Below are 27,442 nucleotides of genomic sequence, written 5' to 3'. Positions count from 1 at the left end.
GAATTCAGTATACAGCAATGTTGCAAACAGATCTGGACACTTCTAGGGTTGCGCAATAACATTTAGACAAAATAGATGAATTCGGAAAATAACTCTGTTGGGCTTTTATGAGTTGTGGTTGCTTTACCCCTTTCCCCCTTACTTTTCCATACTTCTTCTTCTTCTTCTTCAGCGTTTCAGAATTGTCTGGTTACGTGTGAGCTCGTTTGCCCATTTGGGTTCCCCACACTATACTCTGAGAGCATAGTCAGCTTCACTCCGCTTTCGTTGTGTAGGCATGCTGGGTATTTTCGTGTTCCCATAACCCACCGAACTCCGACATGGATTACAGGATCTTTTCCATGCGCACTTGGTCTTGTGCTTGCGTGTACACACGAAGAGGGTTAAGTCACTAGCAGGTCTGCACATAAGTTGACCTGGGAGATCGGAAAAATCTCCACTCTTAACCCACCAGGCGGCAGCGACCGGGATTCGAACTCACGACCTCCCGATTAGGAGGCCGACGTCTTACCACCACGCCACTGCGCCCGTCACTTTTCCATATAAACACTGAGGCAAGCTACACCTGACATTGTAGGCTTGCCTCAGTGTTTCTATGGAAACAAGGGAAAGCAACTTTTCCAAAACCCATAAAAACTTAGTTATTTACAAAAATGGTCTATTTGTAACAGATCTGCCCACTTCTAGGATTGTGCAATGAGATTTCTCTCTCTATCTCTCGCTTTCTCTCTGGCTGTGTTTTAATCACCTGTGAAACAAGCTTTCGACGCTGATGTCAGTCCATTTCATTTCTACGTCATTCCTTTCGTCACTGATCATTACCTCACCGGCATTTTGCAAGCGTGCCACACGATCTTGAGATAAGTTCTTTATCTGTTTCATAAGTGTTTGTCTGTCCGTCCACTTCAACGACCTTTGGGTTGACGTACTAGTAAATGTAACATTTTGTTTTGTCAATATTAACAGCTATTGTGTTTTCAGCGTAGCAATAGGGCCCGATATTTAGACGAGACAAGTATAATGCGGACGAGTCGAAGACGAGTCGCATTATACTTGTTCGAGTCTAAATATCGGACCCTATTGCTACGATGAAAACACAATAGCGTTTATATAGCTATTCTGATATTAAATTCTGTGTTAAAATCATGTTTTTGTCAGCAACAAGTACCAGAATGGTCCATGTCGTTGATTGCAGACGATGGTTCCCTTTCCGCATGAAGCCACGGAAATAACCGAAGGACATGTATTACGGAGAAAACTCGAGATAACCGGATGTTTAGCATTACGTCAATATGCTAGGAATCATATGACGTCATGACGTATCATGCTTGCCTACGTATATTGTATGTTCGAAAGTCTGACTTCTGTTGGGAATTCGCGTGGTGAAGACTGCGGTAAATCTGTAGATGTAGATGATAAGAGAACAAGGATTGTCTCAGAAGAAACGACTAAATGTTTCAGACCGGTAACTTCATTTCAACATTGCACTATACAATGGACGTTCTATGTGACAGGAGAGTTTGCTGATTTTGTGTTAAACATTGGAGAGATCGTCTGCTAGAATCAGAGATAGATCGCTTCAGATTGCAGCTTCTGGAAATTTGCAAGGTTGTTGCCTGTTAAAGAACTGGATTTTACACGTAATGTATGTCATGTACAGTAAGCAACAACAAAAACACACACAAAGCAAATGGCATCGTCTGTCGACTAGTCACAGAAACAAACCTGGCGAGGTATGCGTGTACTTTATACACGTGGAAGAAACCGGAACCATGCGTCTTTGTTATTGACAATATGCTTTTGGATATTGAGAAAAATGGCTGACTTCCGTAGCATTATGCTTTGATGATCGGAAGAGACCATCCAATCACAGCCCCCGAATTCCCCCACGTGTTCATCAGAATAGCTATATTAAACGTTCCAATTACCTACCATTCTTGTTTTTTTATGAATGAGATTTTCTTTACAAAGATAGTGACTGTACAAACAAAATAGAGATACCGAGAAAGAGACCAACCTTGCCAACGTCCTGCATGTCTTGGAGCTGTCTGAGCTGGGAGAGGGTGTGGTGTCGGAGGGCTTCGTGCAGCGCCGTGTCCCCATCCTTGTCAGCGATGTTCAGGTTGCACCCCTCTCGCACCAACAACTGATCACACACGAAATGAAATGCCGGTTTGAGTCACAAATAAAATAACTACAGTGCTGTTCTGAGGCTGACCGTATTGTTTGCATTCATTCAATACAAAATCTTGATAAAAAATCTTGTGCTTGTTTTATGTCAAGTTTCCAAAACAGTTATCATTTTAACACTGATTTGACCTTCTCATTCCCAATTTCCCTCCCCCCAATCTCCCATTAACACTCACAGGCCACAGTTACACATGTATACATGTGCATGTACAATCAGACACATTGAAACAGCACATATCCTTCCATGCACACACACGCTTGAACGCATGCATGCGCACACACAGTTCTCCACATGTAGAGACGCAGAAACTGGTATGACACAAGTTGTGGTGACCTTTACCCGCATGATCTGTGTGCTGTCTTTTACCCATGTCATCTGTATATACTGTCTCTTACCCGCACGATCTGTATATACTGTCTCTTACCCGCACGATCTGTATATACTGTCTCTTACCCGCACGATCTGTATATACTGTCTCTTACCCGCACGATCTGTATATACTGTCTCTTACCCGCACGATCTGTATATACTGTCTCTTACCCGCACGATCTGTATATACTGTCTCTTACCCGCACGATCTGTATATACTGTCTCTTACCCGTATGATCTGTATATACCATCTCTTACCCGCACGATCTGTATATACTGTCTCTTACCCGCACGATCTGTATACTGTCTCTTACCCGCACGATCTGTATATACTGTCTCTTACTCGCACGATCTGTATATACTGTCTCTTACCCGCACGATCTGTATATACTGTCTCTTACCCGCACAATCTGTATATACTGTCTCTTACCCGCACGATCTGTATATACTGTCTCTTACCCGCATGATCTGTATATGATGTCTCTTACCTGCACGATCTGTATATACTGTCTCTTACCCGCACGATCTGTATATACTGTCTCTTACCCGCACGATCTGTATATACTGTCTCTTACCCGCACGATCTGTATATACTGTCTCTTACCCGCACGATCTGTATATGTCTCTTACCCGCACGATCTGTATATACTGTCTCTTACCCGCACGATCTGTGTGTGCTGTCTCTCCACAGCCAGGTGAAGGGGGGTCTGCAGGTTGACGTTCTGTATGTCCATGTTGGCCTTGCCCTGCAACAACAGTAATAACGTCACCAGATTGCACAATATTGCAAACTAGAAAACCCGATCTGGAATGCCAGGGAAAGCCTGCTATCCGCCATGCTAACTACTCTTGCTTAGTGACTCATATTTATTTCTGTCTCTACCTGCTTCAAGTGAGTTTTGAGCATTTAGTTTCTGAAAACTCACTGTTTACTTTGCTACGTTATCAGTTCCATTTATCATCAATACATGGATTAATCCGTTGTGTATGTTCTTTGTCTGTGTTAAATGACCAAAAGGTTGACGTACTTGTGAATGTTGTTTTTTCAGTCTGTATCTGAGCGTTCCATAATTATGCTATCCTTTTTTTGGTTTATTTCTTCAGGTGTGGCTTGAAATGTATGTAAAATCACAACTTGAGGTAAACATGTCATGTGGGTGCATTACCTGGTGCACGAGGAGTTCGGCCACCTCCACGTGGTTGTTGAGGGAGGCGAGGTGCAGAGCGGTGTAGCCATCATCTTTCTTCTCGTCCACGATCCACGGTCTGGGCAGCTTGGACAGCAAGATACGCATTGCACTGCACACACAATAATAATAATAATAATAACAATATTGAATAATACGAGAATTTATACGCGCACATATCTCAGCACAAGGCGACTCAAGGCGCACAATATATAGCGCGAACCACAATTAACTGTGCTCTCCGCGCTTTACATATTAATTTCTGCCGTGTGAGATGGAATTTTTTACACAATATATCACGCATTCACATCGGCCAGTAAATCTCAAGCCATTACGGCAAATATTTACTTTTCAGGCCTATTTTTCCAAGTCATACGAGTATTAGGTGGACATTTTTTATCTATGCCTATACATTTTTACCAGGAAAGACCCTTTTGTCAATCGTGGGATCTTTAACGTGCACACCCCAATGTAGTGTACACAAAAGGACCTCGGTTTTTCGTCTCATCCGAAAGACTAGCACTTGAACCCACCACCCGTGCCATGAAAGGGGGGAGAATATTGCTTACGCCCGACCCAGGGTCGAACTCGCAACCTCTCGCTTCCGAGGCAAGTGCACTTTACCACTCGGCCACCCTTTCCCTTTTCACTACACATATCATCCCTGATCACTTGATGGAGTTACTTCCTATGTCATGGGAATAGACCTTTTCCGTATCCGAGACATGCTCTTTGTTATGCTTTGAAACCCGCGAGAACTTCAAACATCGATCTTCGCATCTCTCGCGAGATAGCCGTACCACATGCTTTGCTATGCTATACAGATTGCGAGAGCAACAGGGTCTATTGCATCTGTGCAGGACGGAAAGAGTTCAAATGAACACAAAAGACAGACAGACAGGTGGATGGACAGGCAGACAGACACACAGACAGAAAAATGCTTGAAATCATTGATCACTGGTGAGTGATCAATGCACAGAAAATGCTAGCCTTTCATCACCAGACATGTCATTGCTGCATGAGTGACCAGTGCTAACAAATGCACAGCACAGAAATGAAGGTTAAACAACCATACAAGATGAAAAAGAAAGAGAAGAAGAAGAAGGTAAAAAAGACAGACAGAAACAAGAAATTCCTTCGAGGTAGGAAAAACACCCCCGTTGGTCAAAGGGAAATAACCATTCTCACTGCCACCAACTGAGAAGGTTATTTCCCTTTGACCATTAATATGTCACTCTATAAGTCCTTGTAGAATCTTAATCCACCAATAACTCCCTAACCGTGTGTTTGACTGGTCCCAATTTTTGTAAGGACCGTCTCAGGAATGTATAGAACCTGTTCACCAAGTTTGGTGACGATCGGTCCGTTCATTCTTGAGATCTATATGCGAACACAAACACACAAACACATCCACCGAAACCTATAGTGCTATACACACCCCTATACCGGGGGTGTAAATATGGTTCAGCATAGTTACAGTGCAGGTAGCAAGTGATGTGATGTTATGACTGTGTCAGTGCATGAATTAACATGCTTTGTCTACACTGAATAATTTTTTATGTTTTTATATTGTTAAAAACGTTTGCAGATTTCACACTGGAGTGCGCTGACAGTCTTGATAGAACTAAACTTGTATGTGTTGAAAGAACACCACAGAATATGCACACACTGTCTCAGAAACAAAGTGAATCAAGTGCACAAAGACAGATGTGGAACCCAGGACTGTGGAACAAGAGAAAGCTGTAAACTATTGTTTATCATGCACGGAAGGTTAAAGGTGGTGTGTTGCACTTTTCTGGGCACATGTACCTGAGCTGTGTGTGTGTGTGTGTGTGTGTGTGTGCATGTGTGTGTGTGTGCATGTGTGTGTGTGTGTGTGAGTGTGACACTGTGTGTGTGTGCGTGTGTATTTGTGTGTGTGTGTGTGTGTATGTATGTGACACAGAGGTACCAGAGAGTGAGAGAGAGACAGAGAGAGCTAGAGTTGTTTGCAGTCATGTGGTTGGTGATCCGTCCGTTAAATTGTCTACGAACATTTCTTGTGTGCACTTGGCATGATTATTTACCCCCTCTCCCAAAACCTTCCCCACTCACCCTCCTCTATACCCCCGCCACCACATACACCCCCCCCCACCCCCCTACAATCGCTCCCTCCCCCACCCTTCACCACTACCAAAGCATCCCAACCTATGATGCAGAAGCAGAGACTACAGAGGGTTCGAACACAATCAACAGTCTCTAGTTTGTTTGTGTACAGTCTCTCGGACTGCATGCAGTGTAGTCTGCTAAAAGCCGTACACAGGCGGTGTACACATTATGTAGGTACAATCTACCGCAAGGCGGGTGAGCGCGAGTTGCAGCAGTACAGGCACAATACTGTGCTGGCAGGCCAGTGTACAGAGGACACCCCCCCTCCCCCCCCCCCATTTAAGACTGCCCCCTTTGTATTAACCAAAGACCTTGAAACTTAAAATGTTCCTTTCATAACCTGTGTAAATGTATCTCCATTCAAAGACTCCCTGATTGTCTCAGCTTTGTGGAAGTCTTCAAAGGGGAATGGAACAAAGATACTGCAGAGGGAAAATACGTCTGCACTGACAATCTTTGGTTCCACTGTGCAACCGGAAACTGGAGGGCACACTCACCAGTCTCTGGTAAAGCACAGTACAGAGCACCACTGGGTGCGGACCACTACACGCTTCCAGTATACAGCACAGAAGCCATCACATGGCACCAAAGTCCGCAGACGGTGCTAGGGGTGTCGTTTCTCCATTCATTAAATCCATTCCTCATTTCTATTCATGGAGCCACGCCGTAGATAGAGCCGTGGACATTTCACATTTGCATGCAAGCGACATTGATGGAGAGAGAGAGAGAGAGAGAGAGAGAGAGAATGTGTGTGTGTGAGGGCTATTTGGTCTATGTATGGAGTGTGAGAGAGAGAGAGAGAGAGAGAGAGAGAGAGAGAGAATGTGTGTGTGTGAGGGCTATTTGGTCTATGTATGGAGTGTGAGAGAGAGAGAGAGAATGATGGTCGGAATGATGAAACACGATCGTCCTGTATCTTATAACACGCCAATAGTTCACATTACATGTACCACATAGCTCCTATCTCATTATGCACTCCCTGGAATAAAATGCGAGACAATAATTATGCTCCTCATCTGTGTGTGAATGGATAGTTTACTTATTGACAGCTTTGTACTGCCGGAAAGTCTGCAACAATTATTCTAGCATTTTCGTCCTTTTTTCCCCATCGCGCATGCTTTTCTTTTCTTTGTTTTCGTTTTTTGGACTGCCACAGAGAGGTGCACTGAAGGACTGGACGGAAAAAACTCCACTATTAACCAAAGATAGTGCAGCATGAAAAAATCAAGCCGAATACACCTTCGATTTACACAAGGGAAGCGATGCCTAATATATACAGTAGAGTTCCCCTTCCCCACCACAAATCTTAAAAAAATAACATAGGAAGCTAGGTATAATTATTTGCAGAGGTTATGAACAAAAAATTCCAATGAGGAGTCATAGTCTTGAAGCAGGGGGAGTCTCTATTTGGTGTGGGGTGGGGGCCGGGGGGGGGGGGGGTGCAATGAGGGAAACTGAGGACGTGTCTGTGACATCTGAAAGTACCCTGTCCTGCTGACAAAGCCTCCAGAGTAGATATCTACAGCTGTTGGACCTCACCTACCCATCCTGTACTTTCCCTGTAGGAGTTTCTGACGCTGACTGCACGCGGAGACAGTTATATGGCCCCCAAGGTGTGACACCTAATTAGACTACGTCAGGGTGACGTGTCTTAATTACACACAGCTGTTTCACGTTGCCAGGCACCAGCGTCTGTAAAACCTGATAATAACTGGGCGAAGTCGACTTCGCGAAGCTCGCTGCACAAAGCTTTGGCATTGAATTTTCGGTAAAAAAAAAGAATTCGCGAAGTCAACTTCGGGCTCAATGAAGGAAGGCCTCAAGTAAATCAATCAACAAATGGAGAATTCAAGACAGACTTCAAACTGACAAAACTATTGCAGGCCATGCATTTTCAAGGTAAGGGCGACCGACGAAAGTACCGAGCCACGGGATCCGGCCACAGAGATATAACCTTATCTTTATGAAGTTTATCTCTGTGGATACGGCGATGGTCCTTCCGGCCCAATACGGCAACGCATTCAGTTCATATAATATTTGCCTTTTTTGTTTTGTTTGTTGTTGTTGTTTGTTTAGTTTGCTTGTGCGTGAAACAGACGATCAGTCTCATTAGCAGTGAGCGCGATCTCGGCAGACCTGACTTGTGAAGTGGTCTGAGTTGAGATGTGATGGCAATGCGAGTGATCCCAATGCGGACCGGAAAGTTTGATGCAAGTTCTTGTGTGTCTGTCGGGAACTGACTGAGAATTGGAATTCAAACCACAGGAGCTTGCATTTAGCGTATCTGGTTTTGAGAATATGGTTTTGACAAAGTACAAGCCCCCCTCCCATTTACAACTTTCTCCCAATAACCGCATGTCATACGGAAGGACAGCATACTGCAGTCCAGAGATGTAACTAGTCTATTGTATATTTTGCTTCGCTGTGTAAAAGAGCTTTCACCTACGGAAGGGGTAGAGGTTAGCCAGACTGCCCTTGATAATTACCATTTTCACGTGTTTATTACTGATTTTCCCGGAATAATTACTAACTTTCACCTGTTAATTACTAATTTTTAGTTTTGGCTCACTTCCTGACGGATTGCTAGTGCCAAAACTAAAAATTAGTCATTTTCCCGTGAAAATGAGTAACTAACAGGTGAAAACAGTAACTGACAGCGTTAATTAGTAATTATCACGTGATAATGGGTAACCCCTGGTTTTGGCACTAGTAAGCCGTCATAGGGCTTACTAGTGCCAAAACCTCATAACTGTAATTATCAAGGGAAAATTAGTAATTTTCCCTTGATAATTACCATTTTCACGTGTTAATTACTAATTTTCCCGGGAAAATGACTAACTTTCATCTGTTAATTACTATTTTTTTGGTTTGGCTCACTTCCTGACGGATTGCTAGTGCCAAAACTAAAAATTAGTCATTTTCCCGTGAACATTACTAATTATCCCGTGAAAATAAATAACTACGGGGTAAAGGTTAGCCAGACTGCCCATCCCCCCCTGCCCTCCCCTCCCCCCCGCCCCCGCCAGCTCCTGTGGAGAACAGTTGAAGATCAGTCTCTTTGGACTGGATAAAGGAGTGCTAGGTTTCAAGAACACATCCCCCTCAAATGCCATGCCAGCTTGCCTTGCGCGTCCCCCCTTTCTCCCCCTCCCCCCCCCCCCCCCCCCCCCCCCCCCCCCCCCCCCCCCCCCCCCCCCCCCCCCCCCCCCCCCCCCCCCCCCCCCCCCCCCCCCCCCCCCTGCCGTCACGGCAGTTTATTTCACTTTCTCAGCTGCTGTTTACGGCATGTATGCCTCGCAGCACAGCCCGTGGTCATATTATGATTCTCGGCCTCGTTCATCTTGTATAAACTCCATCTTTCTTTCTTTATTTGGTGTTTAACGTCGTTTTCAACCACGAAGGTTATATCGCGACGGGGAAAGGGGGGAGAGGGGATAGAGCCACTTGTCAATTGTTTCTTGTTCACAAAAGCACTAATCAAAAATTTGCTCCAGGGGCTTGCAACGTAGTACAATATATGACCTTACTGGGAGAATGCAAGTTTCCAGTACAAAGGACTTAACATTTCTTACATACTGCTTGACTAAAATCTTTACAAAAATTGACTATATTCTATACAAGAAACACTTAACAAGGGTAAAAGGAGAAACAGAATCCGTTAGTCGCCTCTTACGACATGCTGGGGAGCATCGGGTAAATTCTTCCCCCTAACCCGCGGGGGGTTATAAACTCCACACTGAACAAAAAAACACCCTTCGATAGTACTGATGGCTACCTTAAATTCATGGGGCCAAATTTGTCCAACCAATTTTTTTGTATTTAACTTAGAAATTTGATTCATTCTAAAATATTTCTCTTCTCTTTCAAGGGACGTAACCAATCGGTACACGTTTTCGAAGAAATCGATTTTTTGGGTGAAATCTATTAAATTTTACCACCAATTTTCTTCACATGCAAGAAACTGACATGCTTTTCGTCCTTAAATAATTTCACTACTTTAATTTGACCAGGAAACAACATTTCAGTCTTGAGTATATATCGAGGGGGTAATATGACCACGGGGCCAAGATGACATCGTTACACCGGTGCTACACAGGAACGATACTGCAACACTGCACTCACTTTTTGTGTAGGAATGAAAGACAGGCAAAGAGGGTCTCTGCTCTTACCCTCTTTCAGCTAACTTAGGCAAAATAATGAGCAGTGCATGGGGGTCCAAGGTATACATATAAAGAAGAAGGTTTCAAAATTTTTTCTGAGTATAAAGAAGAAGGTTTCAAAACTTTTTCTGAGTCTTTGCGCTCCGCCAGCTCTCTCCGTCCATCTTCATGCCCCCTCCCCTTCCCTCATTAGCTTGGCAGCGAGCCCGTGGCTTGAGGGCTTCTCCGTTGCCGTAGGAACGCTGCATTCTGGCCTGGAAATGTGGCATCGAGAGAGATTGAGAAAGAGAGAAAGAGGGGGAGAGAGGGGGACTAAATGAGAGTGAGAGAGAGAGGGAGAGAGAGAGGGAGAGAGGTGGGGGGAAAGGGTGTGAGAGAGAGGGAGGGGAGATAGAGAGTGATAGAGGGAGACTGAACGAGAGAGAGGGAAATAGAGAGGTATGGAGAGAGAAATATGGAGAGAGAGAGAGAGAGAGAGAGAGAGAGAGAGAGAGAGAGAGAGAGAGAGAGAGAGAGACGATTTGATTTGACGAGAGAGAGAGAGAGAGAGAGAGAGAGAGAGAGAGAGAGAGAGAGAGAGAGAGGGAGACTGAATGAGAAAGAGGGGGAGGGTAAGAGAGGGAGGGGGAGAGACTGAATTAGAGAGAGAAGGGTGGAGAGCACGAGAGAGAGAGAGAGAGAGAGAGAGAGAGAGAGAGAGAGAGAGAGAGAGAGAGAGAGACTGAATGAGAAAGAGGGGGGAGGGTAAGAGAGGGATGGAGAGAGACTGAATTAGAGAGAGAAGGGTGGAGAGCACGAGAGAGAGAGAGAGAGAGAGAGACACACAGAGAGAGAGAGAGAGAGAGAGAGAGAGAGAGAGAGAGACTGAATGAGAAAGAGGGGGGAGGGTAAGAGAGGGAGGGAGAGAGACTGAATTAGAGAGAGAAGGGTGGAGAGCACGAGAGAGAGAGAGAGAGAGAGAGAGAGAGAGAGAGAGAGAGAGAGAGAGAGAGAGAGAGAGAGAGAGAGAGAGAGAGAGAGAGAGATGATGATGGAACTGTATTTTTCAAGGATAGAGGTTTAAGGCGACGCCTTTTCTTACAACCGGTCCTTACATCTGATACAAATGTCTAATAAATGATAAACAAGTAAAGCAACATGACAAATAAACAAATTAAACGAACGACCCAGCAAACAATCGACAAGTAAGCAAACAAGCAAATAAACACAAACAACAAAATGACAAAGTAAGCAACATACAAATCAAAAGCGAAACATGCAACATATTAATTGAGGTTACACTTGTAAAGTGATGGACGGTAAAATTCACACAATACCAACGTTTACCCTAATGCTTACAATGATTATTATGGTGTAAATGATGATGATGAAGATGATGAAGATAATGATGATGATGATGATGATGATGATGATGATGATGATGATGATGATGATGATGGAAAATCGCAACATAAATTCCACATAATACAGAGAGAGAGAGAGAGAGAGAGAGAGAGAGAGAGAGAGAGAGAGAGAGAGAGAGAGAGAGAGAGAGAGAGAGAGAGAGAGACAGAGACAGAGACAGAGACAGAGACAGAGACAGAGACAGCCAGACATACTGACAGACAGAAATAGAGAGAACAGAGATACATAACATTGTATCGTCAAAGCCTTTCATAAAACTTCGTCCACTGTCATTTCTTTGTTTCGAATCATACGAGTAAAAACTTACTTCCAAAACCTAAAACCTCGTCGAGATATATTTGAAACAAGTTTTTTTCTCTCCAGGATTATAATAATAAAGAGGTCTATCAAGAGAATAATTGCAACATTCCTTACTTTCTATAACCTCACAAACAGAAAGACTGACACGCACATGTATGCCAGTGACAGCAGGTTGTGTTGTGCTTTGTCTATGACTGAACAATGAATCTATGGCTGGGGCCGGTATGTCATTTTAAACACCAGCACTGGCGAGGAAAGGGGGCCGCTGTGCGAGAGTGGCATTTGACTAATTGCTCATCAGGGCTGATCGTCACACCGCCATCACTGTGGCAAATAAGCTGTAAATGGGAGCTAGTGTGTTCCGCCGGTTATGTGTTGTCTCCGACTGATCCCTGTATTAAGTTTCTACTTCCGAACGGCCTGGGACTGTCACACCGAGACAAAGAGTGACAGTCGTCATACTGTAGCACAGAGGATACAACATGTAGTATCTAACGGTCACACTGCAGCACAGAGGATTGTATCTAACGGTCACACTGAAGCACAGAGGATAATATCTAACGGTCACACTGCAGCACAGAGGATAATATCTAACGGTCACACTGCAGCACAGAGGATAATATCTAACGGTCACACTGCAGCACAGAGGATAATATCTAACGGTCACACTGCAGCACAGAGGATAATATCTAACGGTCACACTGCAGCACAGAGGATAATATCTAACGGCCTGACTGCAGCACAGAGGATAATATCTAACGGCCTGACTGCAGCAAAGAGGATAATATCTAACGAACTTCGAAAGAGTGCCATCTTCTGAGAGATCTAACGAACTTCGAAAGAGTGCCATCTTCTGAGAGATCTACACATCATCTGTCAAGGAACCTTTTTCAAACGTAACGAAGTGGCAACTCAGGAAACACTGGGTAAGTATTTGATCTTACCACATGCAGAACTTCATTCAGACAATAATTATGCGTGTTTGTTTTTTCTCCATCATAACACTGTCTTGCTCAGTGTCTTTCGGTGAATTAAACCGGTTCTATCACATAGCAAACGGGACAATGCTGATGCTGATTAAAAATTAAGAGCTAGCTAGACCTGTACAAGCACCATCCTCCTACTTTGTTTTATATCTTTACTTTGGGTGTCTTCTTTTAAATGACATAGAAAGCAAGCATATGAGTTATCACTGGATAGCATCGGGGTTAAGAGAAGACGCTGCCTTACAACTGAACCCCAGTAACACCATGAGCAATGTTACGGGTCTAGTTTCCATAAAGTGCACTTCAGTCAGACACAGTGTTACCAAAGATATTCTACTGCTATGCGCAGCAGAAGAATATCTTTGGTGTTACGGCATCATTCGTGAAATGGTCAAGCGCTTTATTAGACAGCTCAGCTGTGAAAACATTATTCTGGCTCACTTGTAACCAGCATCAGCTGTTTATAATAGAATTCGGTCAATCTTTCCAGAAGTATCGTTGACCTTTGCTCTTCTCAGTCTCATCGAACTTCTTTCTTTCTTTATTTGGTGTTTAACGTCGTTTTCAACCACGAAGGTTATATCGCGACGGGGAAAGGGGGGAGATGGGATAGAGCCACTTATTAATTGTTTCTTGTTCACAAAAGCACTAATAAAAAAATTGCTCCAGGGGCTTGCAACGTAGTACAATATATTACCTTACTGGGAGAATGCAAGTTTCCAGTACAAAGGATTTAACATCTCATCGAACTAAAAAGATTACTACAATGTAGCATTCCATGTTTTTTTTGGTTTAAAGCTCCTTTGCTGGCACTGATATTTGGCCACACCTTATTTTGGTAGGGGATAATAGTAATGGTGTACCCTTTTTAGACAGTAAATTCATAATATTTTGGGAATTATCACAGACATGAGAGCAGGGTTACACAAAAAAGTCTGAAAGTCACCTACGGGTTTCAAAATAATACATTAATTCTGAGAATGGATCAATGAAAATGTTTTTGATCTACTCTGATATTGTGTCTCAGAGCTAACCAAAAAAGTCTGATTTGAACCCAAACTTTGTAGATTCTCATGTTTGGGGGTCACTATATATACAGTGCTCCGTCCATACTCAGCGCATTCGTTCATGCATGTCACCTTTGGCAGGCGCTCGCGTGCGACGGACGGAGGACACATTTCAGGTCTCGTCTGCAGAGAGGTCTGTAAGTAAGTAAGCTGTAGCGGGACGTATCCGCGATGACCTGGCGGGGTCAGCCTGCCAGCTGTGGGCTGTCCCGTCAGCGAGTGACTGCATGGCGTGGACAGCTTGGCAGGACCTCCACTGTCGCAGCACTGCGGTCAGCTGTAGTTCATTTTTCCGAATGTCTTCTCCACTGCCAGCAACGGCGCGACTGCAACTGGGCCATTGATTCGAGGCCAGTCAGTGTCCTTTGCCCTGGTGTGTTCCAAATATCGAGACTGTGGTTGTACAGTTACACCCCCCAGGCCCGGGATTGTCGGGGGCTGGCCGGCGTCTCTGAGACGGAACAAGTGGCGGTCAATACCCCGACGTCGTCTCATGCTGCCGTCGTCTTCGCTGCCACCGTACTCCCCCGCGCCCCTCCGCCACCACCACTATCCCCACCAGTGCCAGCACCACCACCCCAGTGTTGTTGAACCCAGTTGTGTGTCACACATCCTCATTCAGTCTCTCCTCGCCATGTGCCCAGCCTCCTCCCAGTTGATTGTGTGTCAAATCACCGTTGCCCGCAAATAGGATGTAAGCATAAAAAGCGTCTGAGTCTGCGAGGCTAAACGAGAGGTGAGTGCCGTGACATTTCCATCTTTATTCCGTCGTCTTTGTGGCGATAGCATAGAGGGGAGGAGGGGGTAATGGCATGGAAAGCAGAGCAGAGGTGAGGGGGCGGCTTTGGAAAAGAGAGTGTCGGCAATGAGAACACCGAGGCCGATTTGTCGTCGGTGACACAGTTGTTGCTGTCACAACAATTCACTAGGGGGAGGGGGGGGGGGGGGGGTAGGGAAGGGGGGGGGGGGGAGGGCCGAAAAAGCGCTGGCTGTTTATATAACATACAGGCCTACGCAGGCACTTTCCAAACCTCAAAGAATCTTCATGGGGCAAATTAAAGACGAGCGAAGATTTGAGTGACCTCAATTCGTTTGAAGCTGATTTCGTGTAATGATGACAAGTGCCTGCCACTCGCGGCCTTTGACAATCATCACTCTTCTGAGAAGTATGTTAGTGAAGACAGAGCAGACCGTGTGTAAGGGCTGAAGTTTCTAGAACGATGCCTCCCCCAACTTGAGCTAAATCGAGTATTTAGATCATGGACATGGCGAGACAGTGAGCAACGTTGTGCCCGTGCAACAAGTGGCACCGCCTTGTATCGATGCGGCAGCCAATGACTCATACACGTCGTAATGGCTGCCTCCCCTCCTAGCTACAGGCCTTGAACTCTCTCTCTCTCTCTCTCTCTCTCTCTCTCTCTCTCTCTCTCTCTCTCTCTCTCTCTCTCTCGTGTGTGTGTGTGTGTGTGTGTGTGTGTGTGTGTGCGTGCGTGCATGCGTGCTTGCGCGCGTTCGTGCGTGTGTGCGTGCGTGTAGGGTAACGTAAGGCAAAGTAGGGCTGAGATGCCATGGACTAATACATGCCATATCTAAGTTATGAATGGAGTCATGAAAACCTAAACGGTTCATTACAAATAAGGCCATCACTATCACCCAAAAAACGGTGAAGACTGTCTAAAATGGGGGGGGGGGGGGGTGTCTTTCAGAATACGAGAGTACGTGGAAGTTCCAGCCCACGAACGCAAATGAAGAAGAAGAGTTACAACCAAAAAATCACAGCAGACAGTATCATTGCACATCTAAGGAAAGTCCACGATGGCAAACTATGTTACCCTCGCTGTGCTTGGGGCAAAGAAAATAAGTATACCAGTAGAATATTTGTCTGTGTGAACAGTGGGAAGATCGGCGTTTGTCATCCCCTGAAACCGTGTTATAAGTAGGCTCGTGGAAACACACTGACGTATCTAATCGTTATTTAACAACATGGTGTAATGGCTGGTGTCATAGTGTGTTTCCTTTTTGTTTCAGTTGCTTATTAGGGGGCGGGGAAACAGCTCAGTCGGTAGCGGCGCTGGTATCAAAACCAGTTTTAGCCATCGGCGCGGGTTCGATTCCCACGTACGGCGAGGGGTATATTTCCCAGTCAACTTTGTGCAGACTCTCCTCGGTGTCCGAGCACCCTCGTGTGCACGCATGCGCACGATAAAGAACCCAAGTTCACAGCAAGTTTGGGCTTGTAAAGATGAATACACGCCTGGACAAAAGAGAAGAACAAGAAGAAGAAGAAATGGGTAGCGCCGTATTGTATGCAGCCAGAATTTCCTTGAGGGTAACCTCACAGGACTATAATACATTTTTATCTTATGTATATGTCAATAGGCTATGTGCTTTAATGACAATAAATTCTGATTTTGATTCTGATATGTTTAATATGAGTAGGTATGCCAACAGTGAGGCAGAGCAAGTCCATCTGGCATTATTCTTGCTGTTCGTCTAGCAGAGAATTCTTCTGGCATGTGGTTATGCGCTTGTAGCACTGAGAACGGTAGAGAACAGGCCCTCGTGGCTCTCTGTGTAAAAAATCCTGCGGCACAAGATGTCGCTTGGCATGGTGCTATACACGCTGTGCTCTGGCACTGCGGCCTACATCTTTCCTCCTCAGCACCCCCCCCCCATCCCCCTTCCTCCATCCCACCCGTTGCTCTCTCTCTCTCTCTCTCTCTCTCTCTCTCTCTCTCTCTCTCTCTCTCTCTCACTGAGTTATATATGCATTCAACTCAGTGCTCCTTCTCTTCGTAAAAAGTGTGAGCGCGTTGCTCTCTCTCTCTCTCTCTCTCTGTAAAAAAAAAAGTGTGAGCGCATTCTCTCTCTCTCTCTCTCTCTCTCTCTCTCTCTCTCTCTCTCTCTCTCTCTCGTTTGTATGTGTGTTGCACACATGGCCGGCAGCTGAAAATAGCCCTCTTTACTTATCACACACGGGACAAAAATAGCTACTCTGGCACTGAGGGAAATTCACACAATCATGTCTGTCTCAGTTCCAGCTTTACTGCTGCTTTTTATGCTTTACTGCCAAAGGAGCGGGAAAGATTCGTCATGCTGGGGTTTAGTGTGAAGTCTTGGATTCGGGACACAGTGCAAAGATGGAAAGCAAAGGAACTGCTCAGGGATAATAAAACAAGTATGAACTTTGTACTACACAACTAGTCTCTGGTTATGCAGTGCTGATTTACACATTTACAACACATTTACAACACAGTTAATTACACATCAAGATGCAAAGCCTAGCAAGCGTCCCACGCCCCTGCTTTTAACCAAACATAGCACGAGGCACGGAATGATGAGACTTTTCTTTATTTACCCCACAGGGTTGAAAAGTAGAACAAAAGGGGAAAATATTTCGACATAGAACAAAGAGAGGGGGTGGCGGGAGGGACGGGGGGTGGGGGTATGAAAGGACTAACGACAGAGGTCGACTGTCATGAACAGCCGTTGGTAACCAGACAGGGAAAGAAAGTAAGACACATTGACTGTACAGACTGCAGAGAGAGAAATTCACAGACACAAAGAGAATTAATGTCAATACCTTTCAGTGTAACAACACACGTGTGAGGAACAACTTGTGTTAATCATATATTCTCCTTCCTAGTATACATGTACAATCTTTGGTACGCTTCTCCCCCATTCTCCCTTCGTGAAAGGCATTCTACCGCTACGTTATCTAAGCGTAGAAGAATAATGATCTGTGCTTGATTTGATGCCCAGAAGCATGCCAGCACGCACAAAGACAACCCCACTGCAGAGAAAAATTCACATACGCAGGGATAATTTAATTCCATTACCATTCAGTATTACAACACACGTTGAGAAACAACTTTTGTTATATTCTCTTTCATGAAAGGCATTCTACCACTGCGTTATCTAAGCGTAGAAGTAGAACAAGAAACTTGGTTGATTAAAATCAACATGGCCGAAGCAATGTTTTCATAAAAGAAGCGGTATTGTACGGGCACATGTTGAATTTGGGTTACAATCATGTGTTGCAGAGTATTTGAAAATCCGTAGGCATAAAAACATGCAAAAAAGAGTGATAGGTCCCTGTTGTGAATATAGTCAAGTGGATAAATTGATTACTTATGTTTCACACTAGTTTTGCTGTTAGAGAGAGGAGACGGTTTGGCGGTCATGGGTTGTAGGTTATGCAACTTTAAGAGCAAGGCGCATGGTGCATGTTCTTGTGATCGTTTTGATGAAAGCGTCATGAAGAGGGTGTTACAAACACAATGTAAATTTTGTTTTTGATGTTTGGTCTTCGTTGTGGTGGTTGTAAGATTGTGATGTGTTTAACCAACGAGATACAATGCTATTTGGGACATGGTAATAATTGGTTGCTGGTATGGACGATATTCTGTGCTGTTACGGTTTGAGATTGTTGGCAGGGGTGAGCAAAAGTGTGACCGACTCAGCGCAGAGATGATCGAAGAGATTGTTTCGTAGTCTATTAGTGTTGTGACGAGCGTTGGTTAATGGTAACGAGTACATATGTGTGTAGTTGTATTTGACCATACAATGCCGAGCCTTCAAACAGAACATTATCCAAATCAGTAGGCTGAATAACACTGAGTACGTCGTCTGCTGACGCCGGTTGGCGCACAGAGGAAAAAAACTGTAACTGATCTCGTGAGAACGGTAACAAAACGAGACATGTCAGCTCTCCGAACGCATTGCAATAGATGACCGCTCCTGCGGCCATCTGTGCCTGATTGTATGCCCAGAAGCGCTCGACTGCAGAAAGACGCGCCCCACTGTGCAGTGTGTGATTATCAGCAGGCGGCTGTTGGCTTATCTCTCCTCTCCTCATCATCTCACACTCTTCAAACCAACTGAGGCTTGCCGCCCTAAAACTTCTTCCTCTGTGCTGACTTCAACAACACATGTGTGTATGTGGCACTGAGTAAAACTACCGTATATTATTTATGTGAGTGTGCTTGTAGGTTTGTTGGTGTAGGGGGTGGGTAAGGGGGTAGTTAGGTGTGTGTGTGTGAAAGAGAGAGAGAGAGAGAGAGAGAGAGAGAGAGAGAGAGAGAGAGAGAGAGAGATGGTGGGTGGGAGTGTTTGTTAGAGAGAGAGAGAGAGAGAGAGAGAGAGAGAGAGAGAGAGAGAGAGAGAGAGAGAGCGAGAGAGAACGCGAGACAGATAGAAGAGAGAGAGAGAGAGAGAGAAAGAGAAATAGAAAAACACACACACACACACATACACACACGGCCCGAGAAATACAGACAGACAGAGAATGCAGGAAGATGGGTACACGGAACCCTCCAGGGAGGACTGGAAGAGAGATAAGTGATCTGGTGTAGGGCGGTGCAGCTGATGAGGCCGTGATAAAACACCGCCAGAAGAAACAGGAGGGCCCCGGGGTGATAGAACGAGTTCCACGTGTACTCAACCCGCTATCTCTACCGCAAAGTTTCCCTTCTCTCTCAACAGCACCCATACCTGCCTTGCTACCTGTCCCAAGGGTTGTCTCAAAATACCTGGCTTGCTACCTGTCAGAATGGCTTTCTCAAAATACTTTCTTTTTCAACATACCTGGCTAGCAACCAGTCTCATTGGTTTTCTCAAAATACCCGGCTGATTGCCTGTCTCAGTACTTTCTAAAAAGTACCTGGCTTATTGCTTGTCCCACTGGTTTGTTCAAAATACCTGGCTTGCTACCTGTCCCAATTGCTTTCTCAAAATACCTTGTTTCTCAACATACCAGGCTTGCCGCTACCTGCCTCACTGGTTTTCTCAAAAGTACCTGGCTTAGCCAGTCCCACTGGGTTTTTCAAAATACCTGGCCTACTACCTATCCCAATTGCTTTCTCAAAATACCTTGTTTCTCAAAGTACCTGGCGGACAATACCTGTCTCACTGGGTTTCTCAAAATATCTGCCTGACTTCCTTTTTCTTTGGCTTTCAATCAATATGAGGCTAAAATCGCGCGTATTCCGTGGTTATTCCCCCCTCTGCTTCTTTACCTCTGTAAACTTGTAGAGCTAGTTATTTTTCGATAAACACCCAGCAACCAAACAAATAACGACCCAGCAACAGCCTGAATCCTCAATAGCGCAATGGGTTGAGAAGCTGTTCTGCGTCGGTACTACTTTTGCGACTGAAAAGTTCCGAACGCTCTAATGTACGAAGTATACATCTCTGGAGCAAACAATACAAACATACCGCATTTAAATTAACAACAACAGGCTTGAACACATGAATCTCCATATAAAATCCATGAGTTTGGTTGTTTTCTGAATCTAGGTCTGCTGTGCACAAACGTTCATTAAAAGCAAATTCCCAAGGCAAGTAACTCTCATACTTTGTCTAGCGACAAGAGTAGTTCCCCTTTCAAATTTCTTTTCACTCAGTTTCTTCGACAACAGACTGCAATCCGACGGTCAGTTTTCAACAATATTTTATTTAATAAACAGATCACACGCAACCAAATGCACACATCTCATCAATTTAAACAACATAAAGCGGTTTCATACACTATTTTCCCCAGAAAACTGAACTTCATACAGTTTTTAACGTTGGAACACGGGTGCAAAAGTTCGTCTGCTAGTCCCATTTGACGAAAGAACATTATCCTAAGCGATACCAAAACATATACAGAACACACAATATCTGCCTTTGCCGCCACAGCAGAATAACAGCATATCTGTGTACTTGATTTTAGTCCAAAATAGGAAAACTGACAAGAAGTGTTAACAGAATGGAAATTGGAATGATTTGCACGGAACTATACAACCGCGCATTAATCGATCGCCTGCGCAGGTTGACTGGTTGAGTGAATAGGATTCGATCAAACTTTCGCAAAAAAACTCCTCTTTTCTTTGAATAACTGAAGAAAGGAGGAATAAAGAGGTTACACACCTCGTCTCAGTGATTATAAAAAATAATGGTCTCAGTTCGCGGTCATGAAAAAGCTCGCTAAAGCTCGCATTTTTCATGATCCGCAAACTTCGACCATTATTTTTAATAATCACTGAGACTCGGCATGTAACCTCTACGTACAGTTCTAAGCGCAGGGATTTTTTTTTTTTTATATTTTTATGCAATTTATATCGCGCACATATTCAAGGCGCAGGGATTTATTTATGCCGTGTGAGATGGAATTTATTTACACAATACATCACGCATTCACATCGGCCAGCAGATCGCAGCCATTTCGGCGCATATCCTACTTTTCACGGCCTATTATTCCAAGTCACACGGGTATTTTGGTAGACATTTTTATCTATGCCTATACAATTTTGCCAGGAAAGACCCTTTTGTCAATCGTGGGATCTTTAACGTGCACACCCCAATGTAGTGTACACGAAGGGACCTCGGTTTTTCGTCTCATCCGAAAGACTAGCACTTGAACCCACCACCTAGGTTAGGAAAGGGGGGAGAAAATTGCTAACGCCCTGACCCAGGGTCGAACTCGCAACCTCTCGCTTCCGAGCGCAAGTGCGTTACCACTCGGCCACCCACTCTCACACATACCTGTCTGTATACTCACGAGAACTATGTCTTCTCAATTAAGCTCACTATTGCTTGACTGGCTTACCTGTCATCACTGTAAAACTGAAACAAATATCTGTCTAACTACTCCAACTCTACCTTATCCATGAAAACGTCTAAGTATCCCAACATGTGTCCTTTTCAAACATAACATTCTATGAAACTCGCAAATACCATAAAGTACTGAGTATAAGCCCATAACATTGTAAACGCCCATCCCCCACCTTCGAGCAAAATCCGTGCAAAAGGTGAAGTACCGAGTAAACGCCCACCCCCCACTTTTGCATGGCTAAAACAAACAAGTCGCGTAAGGCGAAAATACAACATTTAGTCAAGTAGCTGTCGAACTCACAGAATGAAACTGAACGCAATGCCATTTTTCAGCAAGACCGTATACTCGTAGCATCGTCAGTCCACCGCTCATGGCAAAGGCAGTGAAATTGACAAGAAGAGCGGGGTAGTAGTCGCGCTAAGAAGGATAGCACGCTTTTCTGTACCTCTCTTTGTTTTAACTTTCTGAGCGTGTTTTTAATCCAAACATATCATATCTATATGTTTTTTGAATCAGGAACCGACAAGGAATAAGATGAAAGTGTTTTAAAATTGATTTCGACAATTTAATTTTGATAATAATTTTTATATATTTAATTTTCAGAGCTTGTTTTTAATCCAAATATAACATATTTATATGTTTTTGGAATCAGAAAATGATGGAGAATAAGATGAACGTAAATTTGGATCGTTTTATAAATTTTTATTTTTGTTTACAATTTTCAGATTTTTAATGACCAAAGTCATTAATTAATTTTTAAGCCACCAAGCTGAAATGCAATACCGAAGTCCGGGCTTCGTCGAAGATTACTTGACCAAAATTTCAACCAATTTGGTTGAAAAATGAGGGCGTGACAGTGCCGCCTCAACTTTCACGAAAAGCCGGATATGACGTCATCAAAGACATTTATCAAAAAAATGAAAAAAATGTTCGGGGATTTCATACCCAGGAACTCTCATGTCAAATTTCATAAAGATCGGTCCAGTAGTTTAGTCTGAATCGCTCTACACACACACACACACACAGACACACACACACGCACATACACCACGACCCTCGTTTCGATTCCCCCTCGATGTTAAAATATTTAGTCAAAACTTGTATAAAAACGAAAAATCGAGAACAGGGAGAGAAAAAAGGAATGCCGAAGAATGTCGTGTCAGAGTTTCTTCCCCTTGCTTTTGGCGCTTCTTTCCAAGAAAATGCCGAAGCGAAAATCTTACTCAGTAGAATTCAAGAGTTTGGTGTGGACAGAAAACAAATTAGGATGTGGCGAGCTAACAGAGATGTCCTTCTGCAGCATGAAACTGGCAGAGAAAAGCGAAAGTTGAAACTGCACCCTTGTCGGACTGTGAAGTCGGAGGAGTTGGAGGTGATACTTTTTGAGTTTCTACAAGAAGAAAGAAGCGAAGGGCGAGTTGTTAGAAAAAAAGACTTGCAGAGAAAAGCGCGACAGTCAGTAGGGGCGGGTCTGAAACTTCAAGACTTCGATGCGTCAAACATGTGGCTACAAAGGTGGAAAAAACGGCACCATGTACAGGGGCGGATCAGTTGCTTTGTAAGGGGGGGGGGCACTTTGAATCGAAAGTGAATGTGATGGGCGCGAAGCCCCCGAATTTGCTAGGGGGGTCCGGGGGCATGCCCCCCCGGAAAAAATTTTTGCCCAAAGAAGCAAAATGGTGCCATCTGGTGCCATTTGAACTTAGAAATGGTCATAAAATCAGCATAGAAAAATCTTTTTTTTTCTTCTTCTTCTTTTTTTCTTTTTTTTTTTTTCGGGGGGGGGGGGGGGGGGCACGTGCCCCCTGTGCCCCCCCCCCTCGTCCGCCCCTGATGTATCCATTCGCCTCTGTACGTCCAGTAACCAGAAGGTGCCGACAGATTTTGAGGATTTCAGGTTTTTCAAGTTGTTTTTAAATAAAAGCCGTTTTTGTCGAATAGACATGCTTTCAAATGTGTTCATTTACGAGTGATGGTGTGTAAGCCTTACGTATGTCTGTCTGCGAGTTTAACAATTTTATAATACACAAAATATCTTCATGTTGTTTCACATTTGCTTTAGTTTAAACAAACATAACACTTTACATACCAGATGGTATCTTTATATGAATCATGTCTCCATTGCAATGAAGAATATGTTCGTGCATAGGGTCAAGTACCGAGTATAAGCCCACCCCCCACTTTTGTCCGAAATTCGTGCAGATGGGGGGTGGGCTTATACTCGGTACTTTACGGTACCTGATTATTTGCCCTTCTTAACATTAACTTCTCTCACTAATATCGGACTGACTTGCTATCCAAATTGTCTTTTCAATGAAACTCACACATATCAGATATCAGACCTCGTACTTGTCCCAAACTCTGCCTTCTCTGTGAAACTCTTAAATATTGGAATGGTTACCTGTCCTGTGTTTTTTCTCTGAAACTCACAAATGTCTGACTGTCCCAAACTCTGTCTTGCTCAACTGATGTTTTCTCCACGAACTTTGGCAATCTACCCGTCTCAAATTCGGTCTTCTCCATTAAATTAAGAAATACGGGGCAATCTATCTGTGTACTTGAGTGTGTCTGTTAATATGAGTATCTAGATGTGTCTGTGTAATTGTGTACCTGTATATTTTTCTGTTCTCCCCATCTAACCTACCCAAACCCTACTCTATCTACACTTATGTAACACACAAACCTTTCTTATAGCATTAGAATTCTTGGGGTTGGAAACAACTGGAAAAAGGTGCCTGAACCAGCTGTGCACGTGTACTAGCAGCAGCAGCTGTCCCAATCTCGTAAACATTAAAGCGTTGCACCAAAACTTCTTGCCTGTGGACAGAAACGGTTCCTATCGGCAGTGCACAGGTACACAGACACAGCAGTGTGCAAGACACGCCTTTGAACCGTGGAATGCCTCCTCCTCCTCCCCCCCCCCCTTCCACCTCTCTCCCCATAACGCGTTTCCACCGTTCGCACCCTAATTTGGTACGCTTCTGAAAGACGCACCGCGTGTCTTCCTGACAGTAGGCAGTAGTATTGACTTTGCGTCCATCATATCTTTTGACTCACGACTTTTTCTGCATTGAGAAGTTTGTGTCTGACTTTTACACAGATTTTTTTCTCACATAGATCTGTCGAACAATAGTAAATAAACTTACGGCAAATAATACAATGATAATATCCGTGTTCAGATTTTGAAGAGCTCACATAGAACTTTCAAGTACATACCAAATGTTAGATTTACCTTACCTTCGCTGTTGCAGACAATTACCACCCTTGGATGCAATTTTATTTTCAAAATTGTAATGTGGCAATTTTAAACAAAAGCAAAGCTCAGTTAAAACTACAGTTATCCCTCTACTACGGACAAAGGCAAACAACGCGTCCATATCCATATGTCTTCTTCTTCTTCTTCTTTTTCCGCACTCGCCAACGTCGAGATATCCTATTTTTACACCGCTGAACATCTTGGGAAGTCTGCTCATCTACGCATCCGGAACTGGTTTTCCAATCAACTGAGGCCGTAAACAAAGCTCATGACAAAATCAGTTCACAAGTGCTTACCTTCCACAACAGGCAAACACACGCACCACTCACTCACACGTACGGGAAAGCAGACAGGCAGACAGACACACCGATATATTATGTACTCGAAGCTATTTCATTCTTTTTGTGTGTGTGGCCATTTCTTTTCCTGTTTCGCCATTTCTGTTATTTTTTCTGGGTTTGTTTTGTTGCCCAATTCTTTTTTTTTTCGCCATTCTTTTCTTATTTCGCCATTTTTTTCTTTTTTGCCCCACTTTTGTTTTGTTTTCCCCTCCCATTTGCCTGTTATCGTGTGTACGGGTGCAGAGCTACCCGCCCCATTAGTGCGGAGGCAAAGCAGCCATGCAGTGGGCACGGGTCCAACGTCTGGGGGTGTCTGCACAAACAACAACCCCAACAGGTCCCTCTCTGGAACCGGCCCAACCACACACACACACACAAACACACAAACGTACGCACGCACACACACACACACACACACACACACACACACACACACACACACACACACACACACACACACACACACACATACATACCACTTCTCTTCGCTGTTTGTCTTTTCCTTGCTGCATCTTCCTCTATTATGTCTGCTCATCATTCACAACAAGGGTGTCGAACTTTGGGGAGGGGGACGCTACTTATTCAAGTCATGATGCTTACGCAATGTTTTACCACCCTCATTGCATTATTTCAACCCGTTTATTCATCCGTTGTACGTGACCTCTGTCCAGGATGCTAAAGCATATAATTTCAAGTTGAAGATTTTCTCTCGTACAAATACACAGTGTCATTCAAACTTGAAAAATCATCGACATCGCGCGGAGATCAATTTGAACTTTACTGAGGCATTAGAACATGCTCGCCTTGACTTGGACTCGAAGTTTTGTTCACTGATATTTATGATGTGGTTTTGATTAATCGAAAACGCAGAGACGAAATCAGAGAATATTCATAATCAGGAAAAGTTGGTTTGGGAGTCAGATGTCCGAAATATAATTAGTTTCTCTGCCGGGGCCCCTCCTATTCCTCCTCCTTTTCTTGTGTGTACGTGGAACATGTAGGAAATCGATCAGGAAGTTTTCAAAGAAGGATTTCCCGATTTTCTCATGGAAAGTTTCTTTTATGGAAACCGTAACTTCTCTTGTATTTATACATAAAGACAAATTTGTGTATGTACCAACTTCAGACGAAAAAGTTGTCTTGTCTTGTCTTATTTTGTCATGTATTGTATTGTATTGTACTGTGTCGTATTGTGTTTTGTATCGAACCGTATTGTATTGTATTGAATTATGTTCGTCACTCGTGATTACATGGAGATGTGAGAAATGACGACATGAAGAGTGGGAAAGGAGGTAGCCTCAGTGATGGCGCTAGTATTTTTTCAAACCAGTACACAAACGTTTATAATGCAAACTGTCCAGAAAAAAACGGTAGGCCGGTCATTGGAACCAGTGGAAGCATACACTTAGAGTCCAACTCAGAGTACTGGTTTTGTTGATTTACCAGCGAAAAAAACACGGTAGTTCTAAAAATCAACCGGTAGGTCATACCGGTAGCCAATTTTGTTTCCGATATTTTCTCATTTCTCAAAAATACCGGTAATTACCGGTTAACGCCAATACTGAGCCACCATACCAAGATGGGGTCTGATAGACCAAACAATTAAACGACTGTGTCCAGTAACTTATGACCATGTATGTTTTCTTCTGGTTTCAGGCCATAACGGACCTCCTCTCGCCAGCAGATGTGGTGACTTTCTACATGCCGCGCTGATTGACATGCACAAGAAACTCCTTCAGTCCTTGTCTTTCCGTTTAAACTAATTGTTATGTAAGTATTCGATTCGAACCTATATTGCGGCATAATCTTCAACATTACTATAGCCTATTGTGGTATAATATTATTAGTAGTATACACATCATACAGCGATGTCCCTTACTAGATGAGGAACGAAAAGAAGTGTGGCCGTCACCAACTCCCTTGCAGACCAAACTATACGGCAGTCGACAGGAGTTGGAGAAAACGACAACATTTATCACCAGTGCTGGACTGATTGTGTAACCTCTGCGAACGCCAAGAAGAAGAAGAAGATTAGTAGTATGTTAGCAAATGATAACAAACATGTCGAGAAAATAGATATCAAAATGAGCCGTTCGCAATTGAACACGTCCGTGCACCAGAGATCTTCTACTACTTTGCCTGCACTCGTCTTTCCACGGTGAGAGTAGTCGGTGCAGCAAGACCAACGCGACTGACTGAAGGACGATGGGGGTTCGAACGTGACTCACAATATCCGGCATACAGGAGTTCCCATCTTTTGTACTGTGTTATCACTAACCAGTAAAAAGAGAGAGAGAGAGAGAGAGAGAGAGAGAGAGAGACAGAGAGAGACAGAGACAGACAGAGACAGACAGGCAACGGAGTTCCCATCTTTTGTACTGTATCACTAATCAGTAAAGAGAGAGAGAGAGAGAGAGAGAGAGAGAGAGAGAGAGA

The 27,442-nt window shown here is 44.0% G+C and overlaps 1 protein-coding gene across 1 annotated transcript in view; it reads right to left on the bottom strand.

The window, feature by feature from the left end:
• LOC138967389 (E3 ubiquitin-protein ligase MIB1-like) overlaps positions 1 to 27,442 on the bottom strand; it is a 76,930-nt gene that overhangs the window by 8,214 nt on the left and 41,274 nt on the right. Inside the window, exons 14-16 of the mRNA XM_070339934.1 lie at positions 3,727 to 3,859; positions 3,220 to 3,306; positions 2,018 to 2,146 (exon numbers count right to left, since the gene is read on the bottom strand). Of these exons, the coding sequence (XP_070196035.1) occupies positions 2,018 to 2,146; positions 3,220 to 3,306; positions 3,727 to 3,859 (349 nt within the window). The remainder of the gene's footprint in view (positions 1 to 2,017; positions 2,147 to 3,219; positions 3,307 to 3,726; positions 3,860 to 27,442) is intronic.

Source organism: Littorina saxatilis, linkage group LG5, assembly GCF_037325665.1.
Source record: "Littorina saxatilis isolate snail1 linkage group LG5, US_GU_Lsax_2.0, whole genome shotgun sequence".
Lineage (NCBI taxonomy): Eukaryota > Metazoa > Mollusca > Gastropoda > Littorinimorpha > Littorinidae > Littorina > Littorina saxatilis.
Note: the sequence above shows the minus strand (reverse complement) of the source record. Positions and strands in the feature narration are given on the sequence as shown.